We start from the raw sequence: 27,894 nt of genomic DNA, 5'->3' as shown, positions 1-27,894 counted from the left end.
TATGTTCTCACAACTGATTCTGATTCTACCGCTCATCAATCAAGGCCGTTTCAATATAACGATACGTACATCGTCTTCCCCAGCGCAACATAGGAGATCCTTGCGTGTCTTGTATCGCTATATCGTTCGTCTTCTTTACTCGACGGCTTAAATCAGATTTCTGATGCATCGCCTGGAACGAAAGTCGCTGTATCAGCCTGCCGATACAGGCGTTAAATCGATATGTCGCGATATATAGCGTAGTCCTAGTTGTCATCCATAAAAATAAGCAGAGCACAAACAGATGGAATGGCCAGCTTAATCTCCAGATCTAGATCCTATGGAGCATGTCTGAGAAATGCATTATTGGGAACAGCGGACATTCAAAACCGAAAAGTGCAATTTTTACTCGATAGTTTGAAATTTAAACAGAATATTGATATTATCAATCAACCAAGTTTTGTTTTAATAGTTAAAAAGTTGCCAAGGAAAAAAATAATTTTCTTACATTTTTACCATAATAAGTTGTTGATACTCATTTTAATAAATTTGAGTGGTTAAGAATCCGTAAAAATTTATAACTAACTCAGGGATAGAATTTCTATTTTGCTGTCAATATTTTTTTTAAACATATTAATTAATTATATTTGTATACAAATTTAGAAATTAAATTAAAGCAGTGAGCCAAGCAAATGAATAATCTTAAAACTGAACAAGACACACCAAGAAAAAGTCTCCTAACTAATGAGCAAAGACATGTGAGCAGGGAATTTTTAAATCAGCAAGAACATTGAAAAAACAAGGCAATTTTGTCAACGAGAACAAAATATTATTAAACAAATATATACAAATTAAGAATCTTCGACAAAAAGCTCTGATTTGAAAATGGTTTCTTCTTCTCATTGGCACGACAGCCCAGGATGGGCCCTGGCCTTCTCAACAAGCCTATGCCAAGACATTCTTCCCTTAGCCAAGCTTCTCCAGTTTATTATCTTCAAAACTTGTAGGTCCTTTTCAAGGCAGTCTAAAAATCTTAGGTTTGGTCATTCTCTTTTTCTTGTACCTGTTGGCCTGGCACTGAAAACTTTTTTGGTTATCCTGCTATCCTCCATTCTCACAATGTGGCCTGCCCATTTAATCCTTTGAATTTTGATAAATTTAATGACATCAGGTTCTTTATATGCTTTGTAAAGTTCCGTGTTTGATCTTCTAAACAGGGTACCGTTTTTACTTATTCCACCAAAAATGCTTCACAGTATTTTTCTCTCAAATCTAGCTATCATATTTTCATATACACATCATTGTCCAGGTCTCACACTTGAAAACGGTATATAAATAAACAATATGTGAATTTTTTAAATATTTTAAAAACATTAGACATTTGACGTATCTTTCTTATTCTGAACGTCTTCTGTTTCCTTAAACACTTATTTTAATTTTGAGAAAGATCTTAATTGACAGAAAAATAACTAGTTTTATTTATTTTTTAAAAAAAATGTGAGCCAATACTCTTTTTAATATAATAAATAAACATTGAAATGAGAAAACAGCAAACTTTTTTCACAGGGTTTTATTCATGATTTTTTACACGAACAAATTCTTTGAGAACTAACAATCAATGAATGCATGACTAAGTCTGCACTGCACAGAGCTAATCGTAAACTAGAAAAGCTCTTCATTATCAACTTGTCTTAATAAAATACACATTTTTAATGGTTAAATATTCAATATATGTATATAATGTGTGTATATATATATATATAGATTCTTTGAATTTTGAATAACATCAAAAATAGCTATATACAGTGTCCTCTTTTAAATACAATTCTTAAAACCATCTCAAAACAAACAAAACAAGCACATTTAAAATCTAACTAAAACAAACAATATCACCCATATCAATATCGCAAACAAGAAGGCTTAGAATCCTTGATCATTTACCTCAACAATTAAAATGAAAATATTCCAGTTTTGTACCCGTATAACATTTACGCTCTGGTTCGAAAAAGCTGTTCCCAAAATTTTAAAACGATATTGTGTAACAAAAAATTCTTAAGAAGAAAAAAAAAATTCATATATATTTTAAAGCAAATGAAAACATTTCCTGCATGATATGTTAAAAAAGTGAAGTTTATACACAGTTTATGTGCAAATATTTACAATGCTTTTTTTTCCAACCCCTGCTTTTATATACACGTAGGGTCGATTTTAATAGTACATAAGCACCGAATAGGGGTTGAGGGTTAAGAATTCCACTAGTTTTGCAGAGGAGAGGGAAGGGTAGTATAAATGCTTACGTAAAGCATTTAAAGTACATTATTTTTAAATTTATTTTGCAAAAAAATTTGGAAATACGATACACTAGAATAAAATTTTAAATAAAAGTTAAGTCTGAGGGAAGAAAATGTTGAAAATTTTTTTCAGAGCTCCTGAATTATAACTACAAAAGATGAATAGTATATACTATGCTCAAAATTTTATAAAATAAATTGAAAATAAATTTTGTTTCATAGAAAGTTACATCGCTTATTTGAATTTAAATCTAAAATTAGATTACTATTGTTAAAGTCAAACTTGAAGCAAAAAACAAGGTGCTGCATCTATCATACGTAAGCATGTGCTTTTATACATAAGCATGGGGGGAGGTTTGTGATTTGCTAATATTTGAAGGACCCCATATTTTTCTAACAAAATAATAGAAAAATAAGCTTTTTTAAAGATATTTTTTTTTTTTAAAAAAAGGGAAGAAATAGTAAAGATTAATACTAAAATGGGGGACATTAATATTATTCAGTGAAAGGACAAAGTAAGCCTGGGAGGTTTGTGATTTGCTTATTTTTGCTGACAAGGGGAGAGGGGAGGCTAAAACTCTCCAAATCATGCTTACTTAATATTTGAAGGATCCCATATTTTTCTAACAAAAAATAGAAAAATAGTCTTTTTTTAAAGAGATTTTTTTTTCTTAAAAAAAGGGAAGAAATAGTGAAGATTTATTCTAAAATGGGGAACATTAATAACTTTATTCAGTGGAAGGACAATTTCAGTGATTCGAATATTATTTGTTTTTGCTTCAAATACAATTTATGTTAGGCAATTTGTTCAAGTTTTTAATGCAATAATACTGTAAAGTATCCAATAGTAATTTTGCATAAATCAAATTAACAATGAACTTGATAAAATTTAGTATGGGAATTGCAAGTCAGTTGCATAAAAATGGTTAGAAATTAATATTTTTCGAAACATAACAACTAAACTTAAAAAGTCAAATTAATAAATTATGAATTTAAAGGATACAATACTTTATCCTGAATTTATACTGCATATTTTATCCTTTACTTACATAATAAAATTAGCAATATGTTTATACATAGCAATATGTTAAAATTAGCAATATAGCCTTCTTCATAAGACTCAGTGAGCAAACTATCCTTCAAATGAAACTCTTTAAGATATAAAGATTTAAAAGTTTAAATTGATAAATTTGCTGATCCATAACATAAGTTTAGTGGGAGTTAGAAAATATAAATGTAGGAATAAGTTGACAAATTATTAATCTCAAGAACGAAATTATTTATTCTGAACCTATATTGCACATATCTTTTAACTTATAAAAATGACAAAATGCTTCTGTCATCCTAATTCACACAGATTTATGTAGCTATAACTCAAAACTCTTTAAGATATGATTAAAAATTTGAAGCCAATAAATTTGCTAATCTTGCATTATAAGTTAAGTATAACATAAACATTATGAATTAAAAGTCATTGTTAATCTTATACGTTTCCAGAATAATTTCTTATTCTATGAGTACATATAGAATATTTAGCAAATTTTTTATAACATTAGTATTGGCCTTTTAACACGGTCTAATTATATTTAAATTGGGGCTTATATATAGAAACTATACAAATATCTGAATTTAATACATTAAAAGTAAAACAAACACGTTATAAAATGTAACACAACCAACAATTTTTTTGGTAGACTAGTGTAAAATTAATAAAGAATAGATTGATTTTTCTAATTAATAATCTTAGATATTTTCACTAAACTACCCCTGAAAAAAGGAATACAGTTAACATACTGGTACAGAGTAAACAAAAAAAAGTCCATTTTTTTGAAGGATATAAAGCTAAAAAAACACCTCTGAGATATGAAATGAAAGGGCTAAATGCATATAGTTTTATCAATGCTATTGACGATATGCCACGAAAAGAAGTATTTGGGCAAGCTGGTTATAAAAAGGATCATAACGACTTTTTAAATATAACCTTACGATTTGTGCTTTTTTAAGTTGTTACTTAGCTTTATATTAGCAATGCAAATGAAAATATAATATACTGTCAAACTTGGAAGAATCAAAGTCAAAGAGACAAGAGAAGAAAAAAATGAAATATCCAAAAAGTCTGAAGATAACTAACAACTCAAAGCAGGAAAAAAAATAATAAAAAATCGTGAAACTATTTCGCATAAAAAGAAAACATTTAAACTATTTATATAATTATTCAAACAATTTTTTTTTACTGTATGTGTACACCAACAGTCAACAAACTGTTAAGCTTTATATGTACATAAATCATGATTAAAGAGAATAAAATTATAATAAAGTAAAAGTAATGTAGAAATACTGCAAAAAAAAAAAAAGAAGATATTTAACACAGCATTTTCCGCTATTATTTTCTCACTTAGTATTTCATTTCAATTTTAATTATTTACATACAAATATCCTGATCAAGTAAGTTGAAAATTCTGGAGAAAGCCCGAAATGAAATTGACTCTCCTGTCATAGGGATGCATAGATGCCTCCTTACAGGGACCACAGGCATTGGATGAAAATTTAATCACAAAAGTAAAAGAGAAAGGACATCAACTTTTGTTTTTCTCAGAAAAATTGTCTTAAGTACATTATTTAATACAATAATTTGAAAAAATTCACAATGTCTATGTTTTTTTTAATATTATTATAATGCAGAAATCAATTGGATCGAGCAAAAAATTCAAATTTGACTGTATTTTAAAATTAACACTTGGATTGCCACATGGCTAAGTAACAGAATACACAATGCATCCAATTGAACCATATGGCTTACAATAATTTGAATATTCTAATAATCAGAAAGTAGCATGTCATAAAGAAATAATAACTCCACATATGTAAGTCAAAATTAAATTTATAAGTAATAATAGTATTATATGAGAAAAATGGAAATATTTTCAGCAGATAAGCAATAGAAAAAATAATTTATGCCCTTATATTTTAAATTGTAGAACAATACGTGTCCTAATTTTTAATCTTCTATTGCAATTAAATGATAATCCAAAATTTATGTTGAACATAATGTAAAATAGAAAATGTATTAAGCCTAAATGATAATAAAATTTGTTTATTAATTTAAAACCATATCGTAAATGAAACTATAAAAGATAACTCTGAAATAAAACGTTTTCATAATTAAATGAAAACTATCAACAAACAGGTATGGCTAAGAAGAATAGTTAACAATCGATGACAAATGAGACAGAAGAAGAAAATAGAACAAAAATAAACGAATTTATGCCACTAGAAATTTACAACAATCAGAAATAAATGCACATATGTTGCAAATATAACATCACAGTTTTTACGTACACACATTGGGACTAAATCACAGATATTTTGACACAAAGCTATTTCAGGAACAGCATTTTAGAAGGGCAACCGCTTGAATCTAAGATAAATAAACATATGTACACGCAATGACTATATTAACAAATGTGAATATAAAAATGAATCTCTAAGCCTTCAAACATGACACCACAAATAAAGTGGACTGAAAAGTACTCTTTCATATTTTCACCCTTGAATATATTAAAAATATTCATTTATAAAAATTTGTGCATTTTATAAATATGGTTGAAAACATCCTTTTAAAATAAAAGCACATATTGCAAAAGAAAAAAAAATTATTATTATTGAAAGTGGAATTAATTTTTTCTGAATTTCAAAAAAATTTTCTCCTTTAAATAAATTACGATTTGTACAGAAATCTAAAGAAGCAAATAGAAACCTAACTCTTGATTTTTAATCAAATTAATATGAAACATTCACGAAACCATATATATATATAAAATTCACTTAAACTATACTTCCTTCATAACAATAATAATTTTTTTTAAGAATAAAAATAACTTATTAACAAAATTATTAGAATTATTAATGAATTAAAACACAAAACTAATTTTCATTCTAATGAGTTTTCAATGAACCAAAGAAAAGATGAGCTACAAATCAAATCTGCTCTGAATACTAAAATTAAAAAAAATAAATAAAAAAAAGCTTTGATTTTGTATGACAATTTAAAGATTATTTTCAGAAACATTTAAACATACATATATTTCCTAATCAATCTTAATAATCAACACTGTATCATCATTGCTTGGTTGTAATTTAACACAGTTATGGTAAAAACTAACACATTTCTGTAAAATAACATTTATATATCTTATACTATTATTTTAATAATTGTTATTTCAATGAAAGCTTTACGAGATAGTGAGAATACATAGAATATTTTGGAACCATTCATATTTATCAATTAAATTTTATAAGAAAACTAATACACTAAGAGGGATTAAGTTCCATATTTTACAAATCAAAGGAAATATAAAAAATTATATGTTGATCAGAATATTAATTTTTGGCATTTAGATTATCATTATTTTGGTTTTGAAAAAATAATAGTAGCATTTGTAAACAGAGAATTTTTAAAATCAATTAAACACTATTTTATTTATGAAATAAAATTACAAAAAAAATATAGGAATTATGATAATGCCACAGATTTTAATATTTATTGTGTTTAATAGAAAACAAATTTAACAATTCTGTCAAGATATGACAGAATTGGTCTAAAATTTCACAGGTTTCATTAACATTACCATTAATTGAGCATTAAAAAGAAAACTGCATTATTAGGTTAGTTTAAACTTTACCGATGATTCAAGTGCCTGAGAATGTTTCTGTAAATAGAGTTAATAAAGTTATACCAACAGTAGCATATAATATGATAATATATGAGTACAGCAATATCCCACTAATAAATATTAATACGGAATGAAATTTTATTTAAGAATAATGAAGTAATAAGCACAGATTAGCATGGAAATGCTATATCACGTGCTTATAAACATCAACTACTTATAATTAGATACTAACAAATAACATGATTCATAATATATATGTATAACATAGCAATGTTTGTTGAGTAAATATTCCACACATTTCACATTTATAATATGAACTTGAACATAATGCTAAATAATAATGGTACATCAATAAGCATGTGCATGTGAATGATTCTCAATAACATAACATAAATGAGTTGTATAAGACTAGAAATGATTCAACAAATAACTATCAGCTAAAGAGGGTTCAATGGTAATAATAATGTATTAAGTTATATCAACAACTGGTAATCATGCTAAGTTTTTTTAAGACACTTCAAGTTTGTTAAGAATCAGCTTTCTTATTATCAGTGACAATCATTTTGATGTTTTATTAAAGATATTTGGACAAGCAAATTTTAATTTTTTCAACTTTAATTAAAGCTGTAAAATGTTTTATTTAATTTATAATCCTAGATTCTAGTTAATGAATTCGAGAAATTTTTTTTAGTCTCTTTACTTTAAGTGATACATTGCAAACTAATGCACTGTTTAACAACATTCATTGCTCTAAAATTTTTTTCAAAAAATTAAAAAGCCGGAAAACAAAATAAAAAAGTTTTTGGCTTTCTAACTTTTTTAAAAGACTTTTTAAATAAAAAATTTTATTTTTGATAGTTTTTTTCCTTCTTTAAAAAATGATTTTCCTTTTTATTACTTTGTATTTTTATCTTATTATATGGGTTCAATGTACATACAGCTATATATATACTTAACTACTTAAGAAAATTTATAAGGACAATATAAAATTTATTAATTTCGTCTTGGTATACATTTAAGGAAAATAAACATGAAAAAATATCATTTTCAAGACATTCAGTGATAAAACTCTTCAACTTTAGTGACAAAAGTACTTGAAATGATAAATAAATGAATAATAATAAAAAAATTTATGCTTATTTATTTTTTTTTTTAAAATAAATTCGTAATAATACAAATTTATTTCATAAATATACTATAGACATTTCAAAATTCATTTCACATTTTATTTCAATAAGTGACTAATTTTACTGTTTTTAAGTTGAGAAAAACTTTTAAGATTAAGAAATCTTGATAATCCACAAAAAAAATGAAAAAGATAGTTCTAAGGGAACCTAACTTTAAACTTAAGATAAAAAAAATAATAATTAAAAATCAAAAGCTTGCTTTTTACCAAATATCTTTAAATCATGTTTTAGATTATATATATATATTTGACTAGACATAATTTACTTCACCAGATAATCTACAAAATTATTTGTGGAAGGTTATAAATTTCCTTAGATTCTAACATACTTCGTTAGATCATATATTCATTCAATTACATGTTCCACTAATGTGTACAGTATGACCCATTAATAATAATCTCGTCGAAACAAGTTTTAGATTTAATAAAAAAATATAGCAGTTGCTTTAAGTGAGCAATTTCTTAAACTTTTATATGGATTTAACAGGGAAAATATATATTTGGAAGCAATAAAAAACGATTTTTTTTTAAAAAAAAAGGTAAAAGAATGTAGTGCTCAAAATAATAAATATTACTTGATGCACAAACATATATAAGGGCTGTAGAATCACTAAAAATCTTAACCAGTGTTTTAAAGTTAGTGAAAAGGCAGATACATTTTAATGAAGCTTAACAATCAAAGTTTGATAAATACTTTTTAACTTCTCTTTACAGATTAGGGGTCATTTATAAATGTCAACATTTTTTTTAAAATTTCTTCTCTTCCCTTTTGTCACATAGTGATACAGTTCACCATATCCCTTTGTCAAACAATATAATATAAACAAAACATGGTATAGATCATATTTCAAATTTTATTTTTGAACTCTAGGTTTTTTAATGATATTTGTGATCATAACAATAGTAATGACAAGATATGTGATAACAATGATAATGATTAGATTTGATTAAAAAAAATATATAATACATATAATTTTGATTATTTTAATCAATATGATGCCATATTTCTTCCCCCCTCTTATCACAATCTCATCAGCCCCCTCAAAGTATGGCATAATTGGTATTAACATTGAATTTGGATTTATCGAATATTTTTCTATTTCCAAAACTTCTCGTTATTTATGTAGATATATACATATTCTTTCTGTAGATATATACATATTTATATGCAGAAAATAACTAAATAAATCATAATAATACTTTATTTTCAGATTAAAGATTATATTGAAATTTCCTTACAAAATGATGAAGGCGCATTTGATGATTTAAACGATTTTTAGAATTTACACTACAGCTAAGAAAAAAGTGAAATAGATAGAAAAGTGATTAAGAAAGTAATTTATAGTGTCAACAAGAATGAAATGCAGTACAGTGCTACTCTTATTCAGTAAAAATAATGAATTGAAAATACAATATAAACTTCTTAATTTTCATTTGAAATATAATTACTATTAATATAATTGCATAGATATTTTAACTAGCAGGTACTTTAATAGCTCTATAATAGGGAAGAAATAGATTTTAATTTCTAAAAAAAAAGCTGTTTTGTTTAAAAACTATTGAAAAACATTTTACTATCTGAATCAATATTAAAACTAAAATAATTGTTCACATGAAAATATAATAAAAACTACATTACAATAAAACATAATTAGATATAATTAATAAGTAAAATTATGAGAAGTAAAAACATTGCGGCTGGCAATAAAAATTAATTAGAGACAAATTTCATATTTATATAGAAAATTTTTGTTTAAAGCTGAAAACAGAACAAAAATTGCTGATTCCTATAATCATTAACTATCAATATGATAATAGATTATCCACCAATATGATAATCTATTATATAATATCGATCAGATGATTTAAATATATATTTAAACTTAAATATATATTCACTAATATATAAGATTAAAATAAATTACAAAAAAATAAGAGCAATGGTACAGTAAAAAATTATTTTTCAAAGATATATTTTATAAATATATATATACTATATATTGAAAAAAAAAAACATACTGTTTAAATAGGTACATTCAGTTGTTAAAAAGGGAAGGCATCAAATATTATAAGTATATTTTAAAACTTAATTATGAGCTATTACAAAATAATTTTACAACATCTATTAATGTTAATAAACGTTTAAAATTAGTAATAAAAACTTAATATAACTACTTACAGTAAAACTTAATTAGAAAACAACAAATTATAAAAATGTATAGTTCACAGTTCATTTTAAAGCTTTAATTACGTAGTTTAATAATTGAAACAAAGTATAAAATTTAAACTTAACAACTAATAATTCACACATAAATCAGATTCTGAGCAGAATTTTTTTTCCTTAACATTCTTTCTTCAAATGGTAAACAGATGTCACTATATACAAACGTAGCTGTACACTTAAAGTCTGGTGATACTCTTCTGCACAGAAAATCTGAAACAATATCAATCCTTAATTGATGCATTTTTTCAAACACTTATCATTTACAACTCATATACAGATAAAGAATCTGTATTATCCCACAGAATAAATAGATGAAGGCACAATCTGAAAGCACAAGTTACAAAATAGCACTACAATCGATATCATGTATGGTCACATGAAACATACAATGATATGATGCAGCAATACAACTCTGTAAGTAGTTAGTTCATAAATAATCGTAAATTAAAAGATAAAAATCAATTTAAGATAACAACAGCTAATCAAGAAATTTTTTTCATCAAATAGCTAGGGGAAAAAACACTATACAAATTTTTTTTTGTTATAGAATTAAGATTCCAGTTATGTGGGATAAATATAAAGATTTCTAATAAGGTTAAATGTATTTAATATTTTTTTAAAAATATATGATGACAATAAATATGGAGAAAAATTATTCTTAAGATGAAAATATGGTTACAATAAGGCTTGTAATCTTTTCACATAAACTCTCAGACAAACAATAAATTGTCATAATTAAATATATCTATTAAAAAAAAAGTTTCTATTATAACTGAAACAAGTTGCAAATGTTGTCAATAATGCAATATAAAATAAAACACGATATATTTATAGATAATTATTATAAATAAAAATTATTAGAATAATAAAAAAAAGGTATAATCATCAGTTGTAAAAGCAGAACTAACAACTTAAAGAGTTACAACGACTCGAAACAGGTAGCTTACAGCTGATTCATGCCACCGTCCGGTTCTCCTTTGGCGACTGCATCCAAAATTTCATTGACAAATGTAGCTGTGTTACCAGCAACTCTACGTGGTTCTGGAAAAAAAATTTACAATTCAAAAAACCACAAAATTAAAAAAAAAGTAAATATTTTTTTATTTTTTACATAATGAAAGAGTAGTTAAAACAAACATAAAATATAAGAAAATAATGTAAAATACAGATAAGAACCCTAAAACATTTTAACTGATTTTTTAGGTTTGCTTTCGAGTTTTATTCATTTAATTCTCTCTCTACATTATAACTCTTGTTTTCTCTTCTCTGGTATAGAAAGTTTTAAAAAAATATTCACTGATGTAAAGTACAAGTAACTAAAAGGTATTACCTCGTACATATTTTCACTGGTTTATGTACATGCAAAGATTAATAGAGTGAATTTCGATGAAAAATTACAATACAGAGTATGTGTAATGCCCTTGATTAATTTAGCAGCAAAAACACTAAATGTAACACAAAATCAAAAAATGTCCCATTCCATTAAATAGATTGTGGACTGGGAGACCACTAAAAATATATCTTGTGGTGGTTCAAGTTTAATTTTAGTGATCCCGAACCAATGGACTATCGTTTTTCAACTCTACAATAAAATAGATGGTAAATAAAACGAATTTTGATGTTGATAAAATACATACCATTTGCAGCCAAAAATGTTACAAGCTTTTTGGAACAGTTTGAAAGTTTCTTTTCATGAAGGTTCTCAATTTTAAAAGAAAGAAGTTCTTTTGTATCCACCAAAATGTCAAGCAATTTTTCTACAAAAAATAAAAGTTTTAGTATTTAAGTAATATAGTAAAAGGGAATAAAACACAGGCTAATTCAGCTTTAGCGACCATACAATAATTTGAAAGTAAATAAAGAATACCTCTTGTTTTGGGTAGCATTTACATTTTAAAAACTCATAGTTGAAAGAGTTAATTGTGAATATTTATTTTTCAATTATTAATATTTGAAATAACTTAAGTTTTTTATTCGCGACCTTTGGCTGAGTCAAAGAATATATACATAGGGAAGAAAAGCTACCTTCGATAGACCTAATGTAAACCGATCCACCAAAACCTGGTGCATTGTTGATTTGTTTTGCATTTTTGCACTTTTTATAAACAGTACTGTTTTATTAATTAAGATGTTTCTTTGATAACACATTTATATAATCTATGTTGATTAAATATGGTAGACATTTTGAGATAGATAGAAAGAATGAAATGGCGGTTGGCGGGGAAGCATACATTCAGAGTTATCCAAAAACCAGTTAAAAGGTGACGTATCTCCTCTGTCACTTTGCTTCTTATGCATATGTGCTGGAGCTTAGTAAATATGACTGATTTGCTATATCTGAGTATGTTGGTTCCTGTAAGCTATTTTTCTGATATAGTATATAGCATCGAGGGATTCCCTGTGTTAGTTCCACAATCGAAGAGCTTGACTTCTTCTTCCTATATTCTTCGGCTGAGTGGTAGAATTTCGCGGTCTTAACTTAACGCGGTCTAACTTAATCTTTCATCCCTTTAGTGGGGTTGATAAAATGAGTACCAAGCATGCTTCGGGACTAAAAACTGGGGGTTTCTAGGCCCGGCTGACCACCAAACTGGAACATCAACTCCTGCACCTCACAGCCCAAAGAACAAGAAAACTGGGTTGGGCATAGTTTGCCTTGGCCCTCCATGGGCAGTTGCGCCACTGAATTTATTATTCTTTCAGGAAATACTTGGTTCATAGTGCTAATTCCTTTTATTACTGATTTTGTGCTAAAATGTATATAAAGCTCTGTTATTACGAGCACACCTTGATATTTTACCTATAAAAAAAAACATCAAAGTACTAAATACCTGACGATAGCCCTTTACCTTAAAAAACTTTACTGTAGGGAATGCCTGGTATTGGCTCAACATTGAATTAAGAAATACTCGGTTATTTTTCTTTACGTGGGTTGAACATTGAGGTTGGAAATAACTAGTAATAGCCATTTACTTTAAACACTGATATAGAGAATACCTAGAGATGGCCCATTACCTTAAAAAACATTGATGTAAAGAATACTTGGCTTGGTTGTTATTGATATAAGTTTTACTGAATACTGTACAATCTCCTTTTACCTTAAAAAAGCAGTTTAGAGAATACTGGGCAAGTGTATGCCGAGTATTCGAGTAATGACCCATTCATCCCTATTGGATTATCGTCCCATTTATTTCGGTCATTATTGATAACACAGCCATTACTAAAATTTATGCCTTTCTTTTTAAAGGAAATGAAATAAAATATGAAACTATTACTTTCATTAACAAAATTACTCTCAAATAAGATAAATAAAAATAAATATATTAATTAAAATTAATGGTGGAAATTTAACTATTAACGAAAATGGGAATACTCACTGTGTTCTCGTTGAAGACCATATAATTTAATCTTGTTTGCTTCATGTTGAGCTTTCTTTTTTAACCGACATACCCTAAAATTATAGACAACAAATTCAGTAAATAAATTTACATGTTTAGAATTCTATTTTTGTGTAGCATAAGTGTAAATTTATTTGAAAGAGAGAGAGAGAAAGAGAGATCAAAATATCTATTTTAAGATATTTCACAAAAATAAAATTTATAGTAGCATCAATTTTAATTCGCCATTAGACTTAATTTCTGCCTTAAGTGAAAGGGCTTAACATTTTTACACAAATATAGACATAGAAGAATTATAACAATGTAGTGCAAATGAAATAAAGTTAGAGAACTAAAGAGTGTTATTTTTGAAAGTTACACCACCCACTGTAAAAGGGTTATTTTTAAACAAAAATATCAACTATACATACAATACTGAGGATATAAAAAATGAAAAATTTTTGATTGTAGAACATGAAAGGTACTTTTAGTGCAGTTATGAAAACATGTTGGCCATTTCTCTTAATCTACAAAGAAAGTAATCTGAAATATTTTTACTAAAATAGGGATAAAATTCAGCATTTTCATGATGTCTAAGAATATATGTTAATTCCATTTTATAAAAGAGTTTAATTGATACCCGTAGTTTTAATATTGTAATTTGTTAACAGTTAAGTGTTAACAAAAAATTTTATAACTGCAAATTTGGGTGAAGTATTGATTACATTGATTTCTCCTGATAATCCCTTACCCAGTAGAGTGAAAGGGGGGATAAAGGGGGCAACAGCCCCAAGCATTCAATAAAAGGACTATCCAATTAACAACTGACATCAATAAATTTTAACAGCTATTATTTTTATTATGAAATTAATTTTTTAAAAAGTAAATAGTTGACACAAGCAAGATATTTTATAAAGAAGCAATGAAGACTGGTAAAAACTTTTCATAATGTGGTTTTAGATCACAACACAACACTGTAAAGTTTATTTGAATTTATTAAAAAATTTAAAATATTTTATATGAAATAATAAAATTTCACTACAGAATAGTTTCTGCTTTTGTTTATATAAAAATAGATTTAGACTTCTATAAATATTTTTAGTGTTTTCCCCTGCCCCCTTTTTAGAGCATTGCACTCCTTTTTTCAAGCCATCCCATCCAGAAGATCTTCAATTTAAATTTAACTAAGTTCTACAACCAAAAGTTAAGTCATCAGCACACATGTAAATAGTATAGTAATAAAAAATTACCTTGATGCCAGTTTGTTTTTTTCCTTTCGAGAAAGAGGTTTTCCATGTCCAGTTCCTTCTGGATTAGTATTATAGATCAACTTGTTCAACTTTTTCAACTCAAGTCCAATATTGTACAGTTTTCGTGGATCAGGAGTCAGGTCATTCCCATCTCCACGTCGAGCTTTACCAGAATGTTTGACAGGAAGAGCGCACTCCTCAGAGAAGACTGGATCAAAAGCGTCATGCAAGATATGAGGATCCGTGGATTCAAGACGAGGGAGAACATTTTGTGTTTTGGCACCTCGTGATTGAAGGTTATATTGCCAAAAGTATCTGTGTTTGCGAGGCTGGCATGATTTTTCTTCTTTTGAAGGCCAACTAGTAGAGAGTTCCTCACTATCATACTGATAAACATCTGAAAAAGTATGGAATTTAGCTGTAGAAAACAGGATTTAAGAAGTATGAAAATTGCCCAAATTATAAGTGAACATGAGTGATAGTATCAGAAGCACTTAAGTAAGAATTGTTCAACGTAGATTGCATAAATAAACAGATTAAAATGTTCGCATGAAAGTTTCTAAAGTGAATGTAAAGTCGTGCCAAGATGAATGCATCCAGAAAAAAAATAATGCATAGTCATGGAAATTTTACAGGCAGAGAACAAATGCAATGTTGACATATATCATCATATGGTTGCTGTTAATGGTGAATGGTGGTTGTTAATGGCTATTAACAAATGGTGTATATAAAACTGCAAAGAGCCATAAAGTAAATGCTATGTTCACCTCTAAAACCAATGCTGCTGCGAATGAAATAATAAGTTGTATTTTAAAGTAGTGATTTTGGCAGAACTTAGCTCGAATGAAGAAATGGTGCAATCTATCATCTTTCCACCATCTACATTAAAATCGTATTATTTCTCGCTGTTCTGTTCTGTACCCATCCTTCTAATCTGCAGAGCTCTTGAACCTTGAACTACGGTGCTGCTAACGCTAGTCAGATTTCTGATGTTGGCACACAAGTGTTCACTTTTCATGTGTATAACCTTTATATCATTTTTAAAAATGTGGATATTTTAAACTAGAATGACTGGTTTAATACCATATAAAGGAACAGATGGACAAGCATGTAAAAAAAATTAATAAATAACATTGGAAGTAAGATATAGTCATCACCAGATGACATCCTGGGAACATAGCGAAATTTTTGCCACTGAAAAATATGAAGTATTTTGTTGGTTAAAAAATAATTAAGGTACGCGAATAGTCGTGGTGGCTCAGGGGATAAGAGCATTCGCCTTCCAATGAGATGAACCGGGTTCAAATCCCAGAGAAGGCTGGTCGATACGAATTCCGGATTCGGCTCGAACCGACTATAACTATAATAATGAAGTAAAATATCCTCAGTGGTAAATGTTCCAACAGTTAGCCGCAGGCTAACTGTTGGATGTTTTCCTCTCCATGTAACGCAAATGCGGATTAGTTCTATCAAAAAGTCCTCCACGAAGGTAAATTTGTCCTAGGAATTCAAAATTACAAGGCTAAGGGGTTGAACATTGGTAGTCGTAAACTCAAAATTGGGTCAGCTGTTCAACGACGATTATAAAATAAAATAAAATTAAGGTATGCATACTTATATATTTTTCACTCAGGGTTGGGGTTTTGGACAGGGCACGTGGATTTTACTGTCTTAAACTGCCCTAAACTGACTAAAACTGTCCAAACTAGTCTTAATGTGTCCAAATCCTTGAAGTTTGGTAAAAGGTAAAAATTCTATAGGTGTAACCATTGTACACATATTAATTACATATATTAATAATATTTAATATTTTTTAAACGATTTGCTTTAACTTATTAAAGGAAAATATAATAGGAAAATATTTATAAGATTTGAAGCTCCACAATTCATTGAACTACAAAATTGAACACCTAATCTTTAAATATGAATAAATATGCTTTTAATACTGATAAATAATGTTTTTGCATACAATATCAAAAATAATAATAAACTTTTTTAATAAAACAAAAACTTGTCTTCATTTTGTTTCTTGTTCAAAAATTAACCTTTTATTTTTCGCAATATTTTTTTTAAATTGTGACTTAATTTTAATAAAAGGGTTTTGGACAGGACGGTTTAAACCTGGCTTTAACCGTAGATTAATCCATTCTGTCCTAAACCTTGTCAACTCTGACTATTATGTTAAGTTTTTCATGTATACACACACTATCCTACAATAGTTGATGAGAAACTGGCATTAAACAGCAAGCAAAAAAAAGGTGTTTTTTGAACAACCAATGTCAGAAAATATAGCAATTATAAATTGTCTCGCTTAGCTTTGATATCTATATGCAATAATAGCATAAAATTTCATAAGCCTAGCTTAAATATTTATGGAGATACGGACTTCTATATAAAAAGTAATTTTTTTATACTTAGGTTTTTTTTTTCACTATAACTTTCAAAATATGAAATAAAATTAAAATTTGAAAAATGTTTGTTAAAAATTGGACAAGTTATAAGTATTTAAAGTAGTACTTTCATAGTGCACATAAGCAGTAAAATTTAAAGGAAGAAAAAAAAATCTCATAATTTTGTAAAGAATCGTATTTGGCACGTAAAGAAAATTAAGCACTTTAACGAGCACCCAATGAAAAAAATCCCAAAAACGAAAATCAAAAATAAGCACCTTTAAGCACTTTTTAAAAACGGTGGTATGCACCCTGTCTGAAAATGTCATTTACAAAATATTAAAGAATTTAACCAAACCGATCTCAAGGAGATTGGACTGATAATATAAAAGTTATTTAGATTTAATGATTAAAAAGTTCAGTTTTGAACTATTTGCTCATTGCTACCTAGACAAGTGAGGTATTGTTTCCTCAGTACTTTTTTTCTTGCGCTGAATAGAATGAAAGCAAATCATAGTCGATATAATTATCGACATAATTATAAGAGCTTTATGTATAAACAGTACAGTTTTGCTTTTCTATTTATATGTCTAACATTGCTATAATTACAAAAAAGACATTTTTCGTATATTTTTACTCTACATCAAATTAAATGAAAATTAAGTTGCAAGGGTTTTATGAGTTAAAGGATATAAACCAAAAATTATGATATTATATTTTAAACTTTTTACCTTTAAAGTAGCTAGATATCGAGTTAATTTTGATTATATTAGATTTACTGTAAAAAGTAAATAAGAAGCCTTGCCTAATTTGTTCAGATAGCTATGTCAGAAACGTTAATAGGTAGAATTCAAGAAGTGTACTTATTGTATTTGAAACCTTTATAGCTTTTAAACTATAAATTTGAACGACTTGGTTTCAATTGAATTCGAGTCAACGTAAGAAAATATTGCAGAAACAATACCTCACTTGCCTAGATAGCAATGTCAGACGCGTAAAAAAGCTTTATGTACAATAGTGTACTTATTATATACAAAATTTAAATAACTTCTAAACTGTTAGGCTTATCGACCGAGGATTGATTTTATTCGATACATTTGATAACATAAAAATTGTAAATGAAGACTAAGAAATGATAACGATTTGGTTTCTGTATCTTCAAAACTTGGAAAAAACTAAGTAAGTATCTTTAATAAAAGAGATTTATAAATTTATTTACTTATTACTTTCACAAAAGATATAAGGGAATGTAAAAATATTAAAAAGGATAATGCTAAAATTATTCATAAAAACTTAATTATCTTATCATTTTTTTTTTACTATCTACTAGTTTTAAGTTTACAGTTCGGCGCCAAAAATATTTTTTCAGACGACTCTCAGATTTATCCCCCTCCCTCATACAAAGGCATTATTATTTTGACATTCCAAATTCCAATGACAAATATACAATTCAATTCCTGCAATTAAATACCTTATTGCTATTGATAAACACAAGCGGCATGACCTTGAAAGCCATTTTAAGATTCTTATACACTTAATTCGGCTGTTAGCCTTTTCTACTTGGGATACTGGTAATGCTGGTTTAAAAGGGACCTTGAGAGTTCATAGGAGCTTTCTTGATATGCATGCATAATTTTAAGAAGAAAAAAATATACATAAATCTACATCTTTGTCTGGTTTCATCAAATAAGGTGAATCAAATACAGAAATTAGCATAAAAAATATTCTCTTTTAAACTAAAACGATAAGTAACTTGTCGCCATTTGAATCCTAAAGAGATTAATCACGCTCGGTTCATCCTTCATTTAAATAGTCTGACCTAATTTTAAGAAGAACAAGTAAATATAAACATTGTAACATTGAAATAAAAGTTGACACATTAAAAAAAAAAAGCAATAACAAACTGTAATTTGAATATTTCGAGTGTATATCATTTATTACAGCGATTTTGTAAACAGATTAGCCCTTAAACGCAGATGGGAACATCAGTGTCCCATTTGTATTTTTTTTTTTCCTGAAGTATTTTTTTTCCCCAATTACAAGCAAAAATATATTTTGACATTTTTTAATTATAAAAAACAGTATAGTAAAAAAAAAAATTTTTGTTAGGTTAAAAAGTATCTGTTATTATAAGAAAAGTATCTGAAGTTTTCCCCCCCCCCTCAATATTTTAAGTAAAACAGCTTAGTTAAAACACTATTAAGAACTGTTAAAATATCATAAATTAAATTAATAATATTACAAATCACATATTGAATTTATATTTAAAAACAGCATATACTAATTTTTCTAATGAAATGCGGATAAGCTTGAATAATCAAATCGACTCTTAATTAACGAGATATTAATTTTAAAATTTTATATAAAATTTAAAATAATCATAAGAAAATTATTACCTTCCTCTATTATCTATTCTAATTATTATTATAAGAAAATAATTACCCTTATTAAAATAACCATAAGAAAATTATTACCTTCTTCTATCACCTATTCTAATTATTATTATAAGAAAATAATTACCCTTATTAAAATAATCATAAGAAAATTATTACCTTCTTCTATTAACCATTCTAATTATTATTATAAGAAAATAATTACAGTTATTAAAATAATCATAAGAAAATTATCACTGTCTTCTATTACCTATTCTAATTATTATTATAAGAAAATAATTACCACCCTTATTAAATTAATCATAAGAAAATAATTACCTTCTTCTATTACCTATTCTAATTATTATTTTAAGAAAATAATTACCCTTATTAAAATAATCATAAGAACATTATTACCTTCTTCTATTACCTATTCCAATTATTATTATAAGAAAATAATTACTCTTATTTAAAATAACCATAAGAAAATTATTACCTTCTTTTATTACCTATTCTAATTATTATTATAAGAAAATTATTACCTTCTTCTATTAATCATTCTAATTATTATTATAAGAAAATAATTACCCTTATTAAAATAATCATAAGAAAATTATCACCTTCTTCTATAACCTATTCTAATTATTATTATAAGAAAATAATTACCACCCTTATTAAATTAATCATAGGGAAATTATTACCTTCATCAGATGAAAAGTCGTCCTCTTCATCCCGCTCTTCATCTTCATCGTCAAAGAAACTACCACTTTCATCGTCGTTGGAAAGGGACAATGAAGAGAATCCACTCAGAGATCTTTCAGTGACACTTCTCTGTCCCGGCGAATGAGACGGTGGTTCAGTCTTAATTTTTGCAAAATAGGTCGCCATCGTCACATCAGGAGGAGCTGAAGACGAAAGCAGATTGCTTTCCTGAAGCCTGCTGCTTTGCGCAGCAATCAAAGGAGAGGTCGGAGCACGAGGCCTAGGAGATATTTGATGTTTGGTTTCCACAGACTGAGCTCTCGAGGACAAAAATGTTTCAGTGGCTGGACTATTCTGTGGGCATACAAGGAACTTTTCTTCATAAGGAGGGCTCAGAAATTGTGGGCTCGTAATTAATCTTGAAGAAACCGGACAACTGGATGACATTTGGGGTTGTACATTAGGTTTGATATCGATAAATCCACTGGGGATGTAATTGATACCACTAGAGAAGGAACTATTGGCGATACTACTGCTGACAGGCGAAGCCACAAAGTGGCTTTCAACGTTCGCAAAAGATTTAGACATACTGTCAGTAGATAATAACTGAAATGGACTATCCTCAGACATAAAATTGTTGTTGACAGGGAATTCGAAAGCTGTGTCCCCGCATGAATTCAATTCAGCGAGGGTTGGATCGAATTCTTTACCCGGGAATTCGTCATCTCTTGACATATCGTCCTCATTCATGTATTCCGGTAAGGTTGGCATTGTGCTGTCCATCTGCATATCGGTTGAACCAGATGGACCGCACGCATCGAAGTCCGTATGAGAATAAAAATTCTCACCATCCCAGAATGAGAATGATTCTAAAGGATCATAATCGTCCATTGGCACTTGCTCAGAAACTAACGGGTTCATTTGCCCTTGAAAATAGGCAGGCAAAGGTATGGCTTGAATAAATTCATATTCGCTGGGTACAGCAGCCACTTCTTGCTTGATGGTGGTGCCCAAAATTTTATTTGCTTGCTGTTGATCCGACTGTTGGACGCCAAGGCTCTGGGAGCTTGGTACGAGCTCTGAACTGCTGCTGGCTGGTGCCCAAGTCTCCATCATAGCTGTAGCTAATTCAGCGATCTGGCTTAAGTCCATGCCACTTAGGGGTGAATCTACTGAAAAGAAATACAATGAAAGAACTATTAAAGATACAATGGTATTTAAAAAAACAGCTTTATTTTAGATATCATTAGACGTTTAGATTGAGTGATGGAGGGCATTAAACATTTTATGGATAACATAAATACATTATTCAATAAAATTTCTATTGAATAGTCAAGTGTGATAGAAGCAAAAAATGAATTTCTGGCAGAATAATTGATTGAGCAAAAAGTAAATAAATAAATCGGTAACTGCGTTTTTAATTGAAGCGGTTTATGTTAACAGGGGGTAAGTAAAAGTTTTGCGAAAATAAGTTTTTTGTTGGTTTTGTAATATTCATCACCGATTATCAAATACCGAGTAATTTTCTAGACAGTCTTAAGAAGAGAATCCAACCATTTGGAAGCAATTAAAAGAATCTTTCCACAATTGACACAGATTTTTGGTTTTTATCGAAATTGATAATTTGTAACATAACCACTTTTAACATTGACCGCTTCAATTATTTATATTTATTTCTCATTAAATCATTAAAAAAATTATTATCGTCTTATAGTTAGCATTCTCATTGGACAGTAAAATCACACGATATGATTATTACTAAAGAAAATTCCAGTTATCTTTGGTTGTAATCCGCATACAAAAAATAAAAATGATAACGTTAATTAACATTCGATTATCCCTTATTTAAAGGTACTTAAGAATTTAAAACACAAGTTTGTGAATGAAGTTGCAATGGTAAACGGGCAAAATTATTAATTAATTTTATTAACAGTACCAAATCTGTGTTAATACACAGATTATAAAAAAATTGTAATATTTTAATTTGATATTTTTTAAATTTGATGTAACAATCTATATCAAATACGTCATAAGACATACATGACAAGTAGAGTCCTTTATATCTCCGAATCAGATCTTTATATCTCCGAATGATGAAAAACTATCTTCGAGCTCCATATAATAATTTATAAACAAAAGAAATGATCGTAGTATTTGTAATTCAAAATTTATATATCTATGCTTGATCGAAAGCCAAATATCCGCTCTTCTCGGTCAATCTGTGGAACACTAGAACAGCATGCACACAGCATTTATATTTACAAAGTTTTTTATCTGCGGAACACTAGAACACCATGCACACAGCATTTATATTTACAAAGTTTTTATCTGCGGAACACTAGAACAGCATGTACACAGCATTTATATTTACTAAGTTGTTTTATCTGCGAACACTAGAACAGCATGCACACAGCATTTATATTTACAAAGTTTTTTATCTGCGGAACATTAGAACAGCATGCACACAGCATTTATATTTACTAAGTTTTTTATCTGCGGAGCACTAGAACAGCACGCACACAGCATTTATATATACAAAGTTTTTTTTATCTGCGGAACACTAGAACAGCATGCACACAGCATTTATATTTACAGAGTTTTTTATCTGCGGAACACTAGAACAGCATGCACACAGCATTTATATTTACAAAAATTTTTATCTGCAGAACAGAAGAACAGCTTGCACACAGCATTTATATTTACAAAGCTTTTTTATCTGCGGAACACTAGAACACCACGCACACAGCATTTATATTTACAAAGTTTTTTATTTGCGGAACTCTAGAACAACATGCACACAGCATTTATATTTACAAAAATTTTTATCTGCAGAACAGAAGAACAGCTTGCACACAGCATTTATATTTACAAAGCTTTTTTATCTGCGGAACACTAGAACACCATGCACACAGCATTTATATTTACAAAGTTTTTTTATCTGCGGAACTCTAGAACAACATGCACACAGCATTTATATTTACAAAGTTTTTTTAACGTTTTATACTAAATTGTTTCACAGGTGAATTTTATCTTTGCTATTTATGTGTAAAATTGTTTGGTACATCAGTATTTAATTTTATCATATAATTTATATGTAGCTCAAAACTTAAAAATAAATAACATAAAAAGGTCATTTTTCTTAATTTTAAAATTAATTATAATATAAATAAATCTATTAAAATGTAACTGCTTTGAACCAATTGTGGTGCTACATATGGAATAATTTTAAATTAATGTTCAATTTCGCTTTATTAGTCTTAAATTAAATACTAGTTGTATATAAAACTTCTAAATAATATGATTGTCTACCAAGAAAAAATCGTTTATTATGATTTTTTTTTAAAATCTGCGTTCATTTAATTTATAGTTAAAAAATAAATTACATTCTATACAATTTTTTAAGAAATATGTTTTAAAACTAAGTTCATACTTCAATTGCACAAGTACAGCCACTTCTTTCAATAATTAGTTCTTATGAATTAAGACCACACTGTGCTTTGCTGAAGTACTATATCGGATAAAAATCAATCTGATTATTACAAAATATGTTATTGAATTGAAGCAATTTTACAATACACATTTCGCAATGGATTTATCCCATGGAATAATTACTACTTATAATAATTTATTTCTCATTTACCATTTTTTAAAAGCTTATAATACTTCAAAACACCAATTAGAACGTTTTAAAGGGAAAAGATTTTCTTCCTTCTTAGTAATTCACAAGCTGAATATTTTTTCAAAAATAGCACAATTTCTTTTCTTACGAAACGATGCGTTTTAATTATGTAATATACGTGAATTGTGAGTAGAGTATATACTGTATTTTATTTTTAAACAAAAAGAGGCTCGTTCAAGGACCGAAAAGCTGAATATTTTGTATTCTACCTGAGGGCAAACGACTATTCGTTGCAGTACCAGAGAATAACATATGAAAGCACTGACAAAAGTAGTTAAAGAAGAGAAACTATCCTCTGAGTACTATAACAAAAACCTAACATTTCCATGTCACAGAATTAATATATAGTATCAATATTTTATAACCGTCGTTGAACAGTCCACTAAATTTTGGGTATACGACTACTAATGTTCTGCTCCGTTGCCTTTTAGTCCAATCCAGAAGACAAGGGAACTCCTGGATCAAGTGACTGGTGATGGTACTGGGAGAAATTTGCCTTCGTAGAGGACTTTTTGATGGAACTAACCCGTATTTGCATTACGATATGTGCGTTACGATAAATGGCGATATAAGTTGATCATTAAAAATTGAGTTCTACGTTTTTCGCATAACAAAAATAAAATTATTTCAATTTTTTTTAAAAATTTAATGAAAAACGTGTTTAAAATTTTTTATTGCACATATAGTATTATCTTTCTTCTAGTTTCGTTTAGTTCAGAGCCTGTTTGTTTACGTTGAATAGTGGTCAAAACTTCGATTGGCGATGAACTTTGCTTGCGCAATTTAAGAAACAATCATAACTTGTATTGGCTTTAGGCACAGTGCGGCAGTTGAAATTTAAGTAATCTAGCTAATCGGAAAAAAGGGATGTTCTTGGCAACAAAAATAAGCAAATTACCTTAACCCAGTGGTTCCCAATTTTTTTTCGAGTTTTTTTTTCCGCAAAACTCAAGAAAAGAATTAATAACACATTTATTAGCCACTGTGAATATGCTAAGAAAAATTTTTTTAAAAAAAATAATACTTTTCAAACATTTATAGTGAAAAATGAAATTTATTAATTTCTTCATCAATAAGAGCCTTAAAATTAGGTTTTATATTAAGCAATTGAATCTATGGGTCTGCAGCGGCTTTTTGTCTAGCAGTTTTTGGCGTATACGTAAATCAAGTATAAAAAATAAGCTGAATTATGGTTTTTTAAAAAAAGATTTCTTTCAAACTGTCTGAATCGTAATAAGAGAAAAGTAATTCTTTATTTACCAGTTTTGTTATTTTATTCTGAATATTAATTTTCGATGGAGATATTTATGCATGAATAAGAGGAGAAATAATTATGGATTTTTTTTTTTTTAAACTTTTGTCATTTTTTGTTTTATTTTATTTTATAACCGTCGTTAAACAGCCGACCCAATATTTGGGTTTACGACAACTAATATTCAAAACTCCGTCGTCTTGTAATTTTGAACCCAATCCAGAAGACAAGGGAACTCTTGGGTCAAGTATTGGGAGAAATTTGCTTCCGTAGAGAACTTTTTGATGAAACTAACCCGTATTTGCGTTACATGGAGAGGAAAATCACGAGAACCTTCCACGGTTAGCTTGACGGCAAAGGGACTCTAACCCATGATCCGTCTACCACTGAGGATATTTCATGTCAGCACTGTGGTCGGTGCAAGCCGGATGCGGATTCGTATCAACCAGTCATCGTGGAATTCGAACCCGGTTCACCTCATTAGAAGGCGAACGCTTTATCCCCAGAGCCATCGCGGCTCTTTCTTGTTTTATTGAATAATTTTATAAAAATAACCAAAACATTAAATAAATTAGAGTGGCCTATTAAAGTTTTTTTTTTTTTTTTTTTTAAATGGTTGAACACCTTTTGAGAACCGCTGCCTTAACCCCATTAAGGTCTTACGCAATATTTGATGACCCCTTAGGTTGAAAAAAAAGAATCATAGTAAAATCCGTACCTACTTGTATATAAATAAACTAAGCAAAATAAATAAATAAAAATAATGTCACTTTTCATTTATCTTTATTCACATTTTTACTTGAACGCGATAAAGAAACCAATGTAAATCTTATCATAACGATCACGATATGATGAACAAAGTATTTTTTTTTTTTTAAGTATATCATTAAAAAACTTTTAATCTCATAAAAGAATTTTTGATACGAACAATTTAAATCGACATTTTGCGAGGAAAAAAAAAAAAAACGATTCATGCTGCATCATAAAAAAAAGAGACAATTTTTCAAAACTAGTACAAAAAAGAGTACACCTTTACCGCTATGGGAATTTAAATATGATAATAACTTATGCGATGACAGTATTAAAAATAAAAACAAAAGCTTTCTTTTACGAACGAAATCGAGGAAAAAACCCCGTCACGCACCACAATAGCATACCGATACACACTCGCCTTGGAAACAAATGGTTATTCATTATACGGAGTTGTTGACATCACCAGTTGTGACTGGGAAGCACCATCAGATATTCTATTTTTGGATTATTTCATTTAACTGGAAAAATAAGAGTGTGTTACTTTTAAACTTACAGTGGTTAAAACCAAATAATGAAAAGCTGCCAAAAAAGTTTTTAAAAAAAAAGTCCGCGGGTTGTCGAGTTTTTACATTTCGATTTTGAAACTTGTAATCACTTTCTTGCTTTCTACGTTAGAAGTGAAATCAGTTACAAGATTGTGACACTAAGAAAGAGTTGTGTAAATTCATTTTGTTAATTAGTAATTGATGGAGTTAGCCGACATTTTGTATTTTATATTTCTCAGAAAACGTATTAGAAATAACGGCAATATTAAATTTAGCAACCGCAAAAAATAGTATAAAACATACTCTTTCGGAATTACATTAATGGTAGGAGAAAAAAAAAACCAAATTCAAACGGAAAATAAACAATCATGACTTAATACTATAGAAAACAGGAAATGAAAAATATTTCGTAAGTTAGAATTTCAATTTCAAAAAACAAATTAATACCTGTTGCCTGTTTTAATTTAACGAAGTTGAATATTTCCCCTATTTTTTAATTCGTTTGATCATTCCAAGTTAAAAAAGGGAAATTAAAATCGATCTCTGATCAAATTACGACAATACTAAGTTATTTAATTATAATAAAAGGGCTTAAGGAAATATAACGATAAACTATCTAAACAAAAGGTTTCGTCAAAAGAAGGGCCGAAAAAAATTGGAAAAATGGAAAAATTAGAAAATTGGCTTCAAGGCCGGGATAGCTTGTTTGGTATAGGGCACTGGGCCCATATTCAAAAGGTCGTGGGTTCGATCCCCGCGGTCCGAAGACTCCTCGTGTAGTAAATGGTGACTGATGCACGTTAAATCTGTCGAGTCGCTAAGTCCTTCATGTTCCCATAACAAATCAATACCTCTTGGGGTACTGATCCAGGAGTTTCCTTGTCTTCTGGATTGGTTCAAAATTACAAGGCTACGAAGTTGAATATTGGTAGTCGTAAACCCAAAATTGGGTCGGCTGTTCAACGACGGTTATAAAATCAAATAGATGTGATAAAGGAGCCGTGGCGGTTCAGGGGATAGAGCGTTCGTCTTTCAATGAGGTGAACCGGGTTCGAATTCCGGCGATGGCTGTTCGGTACCAATTCCGCACTCGGCTCGCACTGACCACATTGTTACGTAAAATATCCTCAGTGGCAGACGAATCATAGGTTAGAGTCACCCTTACCGTCAGGCTAATTGTGGGAGGATTTCGTGGTTTTCCTCTCCATGTAACGCAAATGC

The 27,894-nt window shown here is 28.5% G+C and overlaps 1 protein-coding gene across 11 annotated transcripts in view; it reads right to left on the bottom strand.

Annotated features, from left to right (window-relative positions):
- Positions 1-1,045: 1,045 nt before the first annotated feature.
- REPTOR (repressed by TOR) overlaps positions 1,046-27,894 on the bottom strand; it is a 42,591-nt gene continuing 15,742 nt past the window's right edge. For 5 of the 11 annotated variants that reach the window (XM_043049828.3, XM_016063409.4, XM_087151682.1 and 2 more), the window contains exons 2-7: positions 20,444-21,613; positions 14,981-15,377; positions 13,731-13,804; positions 11,991-12,110; positions 11,301-11,394; positions 1,046-10,563 (exon numbers count right to left, since the gene is read on the bottom strand). In XM_043049828.3, the coding sequence (XP_042905762.1) occupies positions 10,530-10,563; positions 11,301-11,394; positions 11,991-12,110; positions 13,731-13,804; positions 14,981-15,377; positions 20,444-21,596 (1,872 nt within the window). In that variant the 5' untranslated portion in view covers positions 21,597-21,613 and the 3' untranslated portion in view covers positions 1,046-10,529. Of the gene's footprint in view, positions 11,395-11,990; positions 12,111-13,730; positions 13,805-14,980; positions 15,378-20,443; positions 21,617-27,894 lie in introns of all 11 variants that reach the window. The other 6 variants (XM_016063408.4, XM_087151681.1, XM_016063411.4 and 3 more) reach the window with 3 other exon arrangements.

Source organism: Parasteatoda tepidariorum, chromosome 9 (genome assembly GCF_982258835.1).
Source record: "Parasteatoda tepidariorum strain Cologne lab strain chromosome 9, Ptep-v5.0, whole genome shotgun sequence".
NCBI classification, from domain to species: domain Eukaryota; kingdom Metazoa; phylum Arthropoda; class Arachnida; order Araneae; family Theridiidae; genus Parasteatoda; species Parasteatoda tepidariorum.
Note: the sequence above shows the minus strand (reverse complement) of the source record. Positions and strands in the feature narration are given on the sequence as shown.